Source organism: Silurus aristotelis, assembly GCF_946808225.1.
Source record: "Silurus aristotelis genome assembly, chromosome: 24".
NCBI classification, from domain to species: domain Eukaryota; kingdom Metazoa; phylum Chordata; class Actinopteri; order Siluriformes; family Siluridae; genus Silurus; species Silurus aristotelis.
In genome coordinates, this window is record NC_139597.1 from 5,380,016 (window position 1) to 5,389,380 (window position 9,365).

General features: G+C 37.5%; 2 protein-coding genes across 7 annotated transcripts in view; both read right to left on the reverse strand.

Annotated features, from left to right (window-relative positions):
* Positions 1 to 87, reverse strand: part of shank3b (SH3 and multiple ankyrin repeat domains 3b) — a 37,481-nt gene extending 37,394 nt beyond the window's left edge. For 4 of the 6 annotated variants that reach the window (XM_083528712.1, XM_083528723.1, XM_083528714.1 and 1 more), the window contains exon 1: positions 1 to 71. This exon is cut by the window's left edge and continues 316 nt beyond it. The gene's annotated coding sequence lies outside the window, so the exon portion shown is untranslated. The other 2 variants (XM_083528733.1, XM_083528721.1) reach the window with 1 other exon arrangement.
* Positions 88 to 2,582: 2,495 nt separating this feature from the next.
* On the reverse strand, positions 2,583 to 9,229 carry cdnf (cerebral dopamine neurotrophic factor). Its single transcript, XM_083528741.1, has 4 exons — positions 9,057 to 9,229; positions 6,586 to 6,713; positions 5,665 to 5,806; positions 2,583 to 3,034 (listed from the first exon to the last, which is right to left on the reverse strand). Exons 1-4 carry the CDS (start codon positions 9,133 to 9,135, stop codon positions 2,844 to 2,846), a joined length of 540 nt encoding a protein of 179 aa, XP_083384867.1. The 5' UTR covers positions 9,136 to 9,229; the 3' UTR covers positions 2,583 to 2,843.
* Between the last annotated feature and the right edge of the window lie 136 nt (positions 9,230 to 9,365).

The following is a 9,365-nucleotide window of genomic DNA, read 5'->3' on the forward strand; positions in this document are numbered from 1 at the left end:
GAGAGTGGAGAAAGAGAGGAGAGTGCGGAGGCAGAAAGACTGTTACTGTATGACAGGAATGCTCAGCTCAGCCCACACAGTGCAAGCATGATACACTGACTAGCTGTGTGAGTGTGTGTGTGTGTGTGTGGTGAGTGTGTGTGTGTGTATGCGTGTGTATGTGTGCATTTTCAGAGGGATAGATAGAGAGATAGAGAGAGAGAGAGAGAGAGAGAGAGAGAGAGAGAGAGAGAGAGAGAGAGAGAGAGAGAGAGAGAGGGGCTCGGTCTCCCACTCTATTGCGTGGGCAAGGCCTGCTTCTCTGTTTCTCTCACTCTCTGTATCACTCACTCTCTATCTCTCCTTCCTTCTCATTCTCTGAACTGCTATAATAGACGAGAAGAGGCACTGGTCAGAACAAGTGGGGGAATGTGATTAAGGGGGAAGATAATAGAAATGGAGAAAGAGAGAGAAAAATTAAGAGAAGGAGAGAGATGGAGCCCCCACCAAGGTTAATAATGTTCCTGATTGGCTCAGTGATTTCGAAACTTTGTCAGCAAAAAAAAAAAAAAAGGGAGCTCATTCGAAATAGGCAAGCAAATGCTAATCATCACCATGGCAACCAGCTAAATGTAAACATCAGCAATCTTGTGGTGCGTGGGCGTACTGCTTTCAGAGTGTGTCTGATGCTCTGATCACAACAATGCAATACTGCCGAAAGGTCACAAGTGTGACACGAGCAATTATGCAATTCATACTTGCACACTCGCACTTCGGCTCTGACAGGCACTCACTCAGGAGGCGTGGACGGTGCCTGTGAACCTGCTAGTCAAATATCCAATTCTGAGGTATGGTCTGAGGTAGGAAACAAGTCGTGGAAAGACTTGTTGTCCAGTCAACGTTTGGACAAGAACTTTTCATAGGAACATCCCGCTTTTGTCGTATTTACCTCTTCCGAAGTCGAAAAGACTGGTCCCACCATCTCTCAGAGTGAGAAGTAAATATACATCAGGGCTCTTTTCGGTTCTGGCACCAAAGTGGTGGAATAAACTCCCGCTAGATCTCCGAACATTGCGTTCAAACAACCTACCTCTTCCTGACACACTTGAACTAACACTGCTTGTTTCATTTGTTAAAAAAAAGGGTGCTATAATTTCTTCATTATTGTAAGTTTGCAACCCAGGAAACCAGTGTTGATTAATACATTGATAGAGACTTCAGAGCATTTATGTATGTAGCTCTGGATAAGGGTGTCTGCTACAAGGCGTAAATGTAAATGTTGATTTTTTTTCAGTATGGAAAAACCCACAGGATTTTCTGGCCCAGAAAACAGGAGTTCAAGTCAGGGGTTCAAGCCCGAGTATTGTCATGCTGCCACTCTTGGGCCCTTATGTAAGGCCCTTAATGCTCTGCTCCAGGGGCTGTATTATAGCTGACCTTGCCTTCTAACCCCAGTTACCCAACATCCCTGTGATATGTGAAAAAATAATTTCACTGTGCTGTAATGTACACGTAACAATTAAAAAGCACATTTAGTTTATGCTTAACCTCCATTCCAAAGCTAATTACAAGCAAAATGTGAGTAATGAAATTGAGCCCGCAAAAAATTGCACCAGGAGTTTGAAAGAGGAGAAAAACCAGGGTTGGAAATACAAGTATACTTACGGTAAAATCAGTATAAATGGTGACGGCCAACATGATGCTACAGTATCATCACCATGCTTCATTGTAGAAATGGTGTTTCTCAGAATGGGGCATTGTGTAGCGCAGAGGTGTTAAGTAATGAATTACAAACACTTTCTTACTGTACTTAAATAGATTTTTCTGGAAGATTTTTAAACAAGGCTCGTTACTTTAGTTTCAATCTATGTGCGGCTTTTTCGACCTACCTACAACATGCAAGTCAGAAGGCAACAAGAAGTCTGGGGTTAATGTGGATGAGACAGAGGGAGTCAGTGATGTAAACATGACTGAAAACAGAAACATTCCTGATCACATGATCATCATTATCTTTTTTCTGATTGTGTTCTATACGGTGGTTGTTCCGCCTGGACACATGAATTAGACAACACAATGTTTAATTCTTTTGTTTTAATATATTCATATGAAGTGAGGTCCAGTTACCAGCGTGACACTAAAACATCTAGTGGTAATTTACTTTTCTTTACGTAAGTACTTCTTTACTTTAACCTGAGTGACAAAGTATAGTCACTACTTCAACTTTTACCAGAGTCTTTTAACACAAAAGTATCTGTACTTCTACTTAAGTGAAGGATGTGTGTACTTTACCCATTGCCAGTGGTAGACTGAAAAAGCTGCACAATGACAAGAAATAGGTTGATGGGCTGAAAATAGATTAAAACTAAAAGTAACTAACCTGGTTGGTAACAGGTAGAAAATACAGATATTTGTAAAAAGATGTAAAAAATAATGAAGTAAAGTACTGATACCAGAAAAAAAAATCTACTTAAGTACAGTAACAAAGTATGTGTACTTCATTACTTTCCACCTCTGGTTGTTAGAAATACACACTGCAAATTACACTAAGAATAATACATTCACTGCTAAACGATAAGCGCTGCAGTTAGCACATTGTAATACTCTCAAGTGCTTCCTCTGTTTTATTCATGAAGAAAATGCAGGTCAGAAAACCCGTCAGCAGTTCTTCAGATCCAATACACTGAAACTGCTTTATAAATTGTTAAAGCTCTACAGCTGAATGAAACCATCTCAGGATTGAAATTGCAACACTCACAACACAGAACTTCATGTATAACAATGTTTTCTCAGCTCAAAGCAGTACAAGGAGATTCCTCTCAGATCTGCACTGCAGGTCCTCAGCATTGAGCTTCACCAGGAGGCCCTCAGAGTTCAGATGAATGTGTCCCAGGCTGAGGTGGGCTGTGCTTGGGGGCCACCTCCTGGATAAGATCGATCAATTCAGTCTTTTCCAGGCATCCACGGCATTCTTCTCCCCACGAGGCCAACACTCGCTTCAGCTCAAGCACCCGCATCTTAGACAGAGTCGCTCGACTCCAGTCCAGCATTTGATGCTCTGGAACATACACATAATCCACCATGTTTGGAGAAATGCAAACTCTTGTACCGTATAAGAAGAGGAGATGAACCCAGTGATCCCAGAATTTTTCAGTTTCTCCAAACGTACAGTTCCTAATTATATACCTATCTGATTAGCCTTACTGTAATTACTGATTAATATGCTTCATGATGAATACCTGAAGTAATAAGCTAGGATGTTAAAGAATTAATTACAGGTTGTGACTGGTATTCATTTGAATAGGGAATAACACAGGACAGGCTGTGGAGTTATACAACAATAATTCACACTGGGGTGGAATGATATGGCCCAACTTGCTACATAGACTATATATTAACTTATATTATTATATTTTATTATAACCTTACAGCCTATTGTGTTATTCTGATAATCCCACAACAATTAGAAAATGTATACAGCAGAGAGAAACATTCCTTTGCCAGAATCTTCTTTTCTCTTTACACTGCATCATACGTTATTCTTTTGATTATGTGAATCAGCAGCCATATATAGATAAAACAGACAAAACACATAGTCACACTTAAAGAAGGCTGCACATGTACAGCTTTTTGCAAACACTCTTATCCAGGGTAACTTACAATTATCATTTACACAACTGAGCAATTGAAGGTTAAGGGCTTAGTTTAAAGGCCCAACAGTGGCATTTTAGTGGTGCTGGAATTTAAACTCATAAACATCTGATTAGAAGTCCAACAGTTTAACCACTGAGCTTCCACTTTACTAACTTTGCTAACAAACCTTCGTTATCGGCATTTTAAACCTTCAGCGAATCTTTGGCTGTGATTATTTGAGGTGTCTGTGGTGTTACAGATACTCAGGCACCTGCTAGATCTCTAAAAGTTCATTTCTCCATCGAGGAGCTTCACTGCTGCTTGCATTTTCTGAACAGTAAATGCATTTCCTTACACATCATTTTCATTTCCACACTACTGATGTCAAGGGATTTGTTTAGATTTCAGTCTTTGACGTACATATCAGAACTTTCAGGTTGAAAAAAAAAACTAAAACACAACCCAAATGTTTTATACTTGCTGACTCAAACTGACTGGCCCGATATTTAATAAAAAAAAAAAAACTAAAATCTTACTTCTGGACTTGACTGATTCATCCGGATGCTCTACTTCTGCTTAGAGCTTCAAAACTTAAGACTAATTTCCTGCTTTTATAGATGGTCCCACATGGGAATCCTTACAGATCTGTACTTCCCAAAAACAGTTTATACCCATGATTTATTATTGTATCTGTGGATAATCTCACCTGTATACTGCAGATTTGTTGTATGTTCTCTGCTCATCCCTGAAAAAATTTGATTGATAATCCCACTATAAGGTGTTACCCAGAAATGAATGGGTTCCGTTTCATTGTGTTCTCTTTTAAAGGTTTTATCCATCAACACTGTCACCTTTGGCTTGCTTATTAGAGATCTATAATACAAGTTTTACAGTTTTATAGTTTACAGTTTCTGTAAAACTGTTCTTAAAAGTGCTAAAGGGAATAATTGAATATATAATAAAATAAATAAAATAAAATTGAATGAGGACTTAATTAAAACGTTTAATTTGTGCCTCTTATACACCAGTCTGTATCTGACACCAGACTGTCCAATAATGTGTGGTAATTCAAGGTAAAAAAACGCAACATAACGGAAACATATAGATGCCAGTTTGGCATCGATTGTTAAATCATCAGGCATCCTCACCTCAAAGTGCTCGATTATTGATTATTTATCCATCGTCTGACAATCTATAAAAATGTGTGAAAGTTTCCTTCTTTACATATAGCCTGGTGTGACTCAGACTCATACAGTGAGCAGTGGGCGTTAGAAATCATTCAGACGATTAAATAAATTGTTATTCTGTTATTTTTATGAAACTGCTTTATTACACTATGTAGAAATGGTGATTCTGAGGCTGCAAGTCTAAGGCGGAGGTGATTATATCTGAGTTATGACATATGTGTAATGGTTTTTGTTATATGCAGTGCTAAACTTCAGAAGGAAAATCATATTAATGAAGTTTTTACCCTTTTCTTCTGAATCCAACACTGTCTTTTTTTTTGTCTTTGTTGTCCTTTTTTTCATCAATGTGTTCCTTTGTTTCTTCCTCGATTGCTTATTCTTTCCACCTGAGTTCAATCCCCTATTGTGTATTTAATTTCCCTCTATGTTTCGGTTCCTTGCTTGGTTTATGGATGTGTGTGGCCTACCTTTTGTGTTTGCTTTCCAGACTTGTCTGGAGTTAACCTTTGTAAGTTTTTGCTCTGTTTATGTTGTTTTGTGGGGGTTTTGTGTTCCAGAAAAGTAAATGTTCATTTCTGGACTTTGGACTCCTTGATTTATTAGTTTTTTCCCCCCTTATTTTTGTATTTTTTGGTTTTCAAATAAACATCGGATCTTCTCTTTCTGAAGCTTTGATTTTCATACTTCCATGTATCTCATTCTGAGAGGGTCTGACTATCACTACATCACTGGTTTGAACCTCAAGTCTGACAAACACATTTTCCGAATAAAAAAAATCATTTCGCTTTACTATACTAATAAATACTAAACACTGCTTTAACTAACAAACGCTAAAGGTTGTGATACAATGTAATTTCTTGGTACTTACCATATTGGAGTTCACAGATCTGCTGGTCTCTGTGCTGGAGTCGCTGGCAAATCTTTTGCACTGGGACATGCGCACTGAGAGGGCGACTCACCTCACCTGTAACTTTCGCTGCTGCATCACTGGAGGCTCCGAGGTAATAACACTAAGTGATTCACATTCAGATAGACAGAGAAAGAAAACGAGACCTTAAAAAAGAACTTGTACTAACATCATTCAATTGGACAATTTTTTTTTTATAATAAATCTACTTTTATATTATGTTTCTGTAATGATTTTAAAAGGAACAAGTTGATATGCAGCAAAAAAACATTTTCGCCTCCAAAACTCTAAAATATCTAATAAAACATGAATTGACTACAAACTACTGTTTAAAGGCTTCTCATAAATATAAATGAGTTACAGTGTTCTTTCAAGCAATTACATGAATATTCTAGTAGGAATTTTGGTTGTACTGAAGTATAATAAATGAGTCAAGTTTCATGGGGAAGAAAGATCTACAGTGTTCTCAAAAACTATAAGGATAAACAGAAAGGCCAATTTCTTTCTTTCTTTCTTTTGCTAAATGCTGAAGGCGTAGATCAGAAATTCAGCTTCCATTTCCTGATATGTTCAACAACGTCAACATTTTCAACATGGCACCTTTTTTGTTTGAACCAATTTTTAAATGATAAAAATGTGAATACAATACAAATGTCTTCACTGTATAGCAAAAACAATGGAATTGTTCTTGCTGTTCCAATAATATTGAAATATTTTATTATTATTATTATTATTATTATTATTAATAAATTATTTTAGAAGATTTTATATGGATACATTCTTTATGACCTTTTGGAACACTGGGGTCCGAAACCATTTGGGCTGTGTACTGTGTGTGTGTGTGTGTGTGTGTGTGTGTGTGTGTGTGTGTGTGTGTTTTACCAATCGGTTCTCTTTTCCTGTAGCTTCAGCACATGCTTTCATAAGCTCCTCCTCTACAAGTGCTGAGGACAGTTCCTTGTGAGTGATCACCAAGGACCTGTAGAGACGCTCTAAAAATCCCACACACACTGTATACCACACAAACACACACACACACACACACACACACACACAAACCTGTCAAACATTATCAGCATTTAACTTCTTCAGCAATGTGAGCTCGTCTGTTAGATCGGACCACACAGGCCAGCCTTCGCTCCCCACGTGCATCATTGAGCCTTGGCCACTCATGACCCTGTTGCTGGTACACCACTGTTTGGTCCTTTGACCAATTTTGATAGACACTGGCCACTGCAGACTGGGAACATCCCAAAAAAAGTTTTGCAGTTTTGTAGATGCTCTGACCCAGTCGTCTAGCCGGCACAATTTTACCCTTGTCAAACTCGCTTAAATCCTTACACTTGCCCATTTTTTCTGCTTCTAACACGTCAACTTTGAGGACAAAATGTTCACTTGCTGCCTAATATATCCCACCCACTAACAGATGCCATGATGAAGAGATCATTAGTTGTTTTTATTTATGATTTTTTGCACTTTTTGCGCTTTTAAATCTATCAGATAATTCTATTACGTTTTTTTCTCTTCTTTTGCACCTAATATAAACTCTATTCAACCAACGAACTAACTATTCTTTTCTTCACATTTTGTAGATGTTTTTCACCAATACTTTCATGCAGGATTGTTCTCGCTGTTCAGTCAAATAGGGAAGTGACTGATGCTAAAAATTTCTATGCTGATGCTAATCCCATCCTCCAAAGTTTCTGTTTCATTATTAAGGTTGCCAGTGGTGCAGAATGTAGTGTTGCTGCCTCAGCAACTTTTTACTTCTGTGTGGAGCTTTTCTGCATGTTTTCCTCAATTATCGCAAGTTTTTACAGGTTTTCTGATTTCCTCCCACCTCTCAAATACATCCCAAATGTGTCTTTGCAAGGCATTCCATTAATATTTATTTTGTGCAGTGTGTGGGTCTGATCTAATGAGACTGCCAGGGTTAAATTGACAAACCAAGAGTACATTGGACCAGTGAACAATTTATTTTTTTTTGGCCAGATCAGCTTCAAAATGTTTTTTTACTCTGCTTAACAAGAAGCAAGCATTGTTGCCAGCTTTGGTATATATATATATATATATATATATATATATATATATATATATATATATATATATATATATATATATATATATATATATATATATATATATATATATATACCAAAGCTGGCAACAATGCTTGCTTCTTGTTAAGCAGAGTAAAAAAACATTTTGAAGCTGATCTGGCCAAAAAAAAATAAATTGTTCACTGGTCCAATGTACTCTTGGTTTGTCAAAAATTTTTTTTAAATAAATATATATATATATATATATATATATATATATATATATATATATATATATATATATATATTTATTTAAAAAAAATTTTTTAACCTTCACACCATATGTGTTTGCTGAACATTAGGAGCATTAGTGAGATAGGCACTGATGTTGTGTGTGGAAACTTGAGGTGCAATATCTGTTTGATGTTGTTGAGGTCAGTGCACTAGTCATGGCCTACACGCTTTTTGGCTATATAGTGTATGCGGCAATTTATATAAGATGTTAGCAACTGCTCTGCACTAATTAAATGACTTGAGAGCAGGTTAAGCTCCTAAACACCAATGTGTGAAGCCTGACTTAGTTGCACTTGCTTGGCCTATCTTCTCGGATGACCAATCACTGATCACTATTGTTTACAATGACCATTCAACGATTAGATTTTCCAATGACCAATCACTGATCACTATTTTTTTTCCCAATAACCAATAACTATATAATAATCAATCAAATAATCAATCCCAAATCTGGTCAGGAAAAGTAGCAATGCAAAAAAAAAAAAGGCCAGTGTAGCTGTAGTGTAGCCAGTTGATGTCATAAATGTATTTTCATATTTAGTGACTATTCATGATCATTTGCATTTGAGACAAGCTGGCAGAGGGTCTGTTGTGTGACTTTTTTCCACGCGTGCAAAAGTAATGCACTCTCTATTGTGGTGTTTGGTGAAGTGTGTGCAGGCAAAGCAATTTTCCCAAATACTCATTACATGTTTAAAGATAGTTACTGAATTACTGAATAAGTGTAGACATTTATGATATACACAACTTTATCATTTTTTAGTGGAACTTCTCCAGTCTGTTAATACGAGCACGTTTTCCTTTCGCACTTCATGCATGCTTGCACGTTTTTCCTTTTACACGTCATTCATTACCTTCGTTTTATTTCACTCCACTGATGTTCTACTTTTCACACTTCCAGCATGCTTTTCGTTTCCCACTCCATGCACTCCACAGGAATTGCTGTCACAGTCATGCTTCTATTTTTACACGCAGAAACACAACACGCGCTCAGAGACCTGAGAAAAGGCCGTCCCTCACCTTCACACGTTTCTGAATCTGCTACTGCCAGAACAGCGCATAAAAGACAGACCACAGCAGTGGCGGTGTTTAAATGCATATTTACTTTGCGCTTATTTCAACACTGACGCACTTTATTTCCCTTCTCCATCCGCGCGTTCTAAAATTGGCGCTGCTCGCTTATTGGATTCGAGCGCGTGCCCGTTTCTCTGCAATCTAATTGGCTGGCGGCGCTGTCAATCACTCCTTAATCGCTAAGCTTCAAAACACTAACCCTATTTAAATAATAAAAGCGCCAAAATATAAATAATAACACATTCTTTGTGCACA

Excerpts from the sequence above, each read along its gene's own strand:
- cdnf (XM_083528741.1), bottom strand. The coding sequence starts at position 9,135 with ATGCATTTAAACACCGCCACTGCTGTGGTCTGTCTTTTATGCGCTGTT. Across the intron at positions 5,807-6,585 it reads CAGGAAAAGAGAACCGATTG|TGTTATTACCTCGGAGCCTC; the intron begins GTAAAACACACA and ends TGAATCACTTAG. Across the intron at positions 3,035-5,664 it reads GATCTGTGAACTCCAATATG|AGCATCAAATGCTGGACTGG; the intron begins GTAAGTACCAAG and ends TGTATGTTCCAG.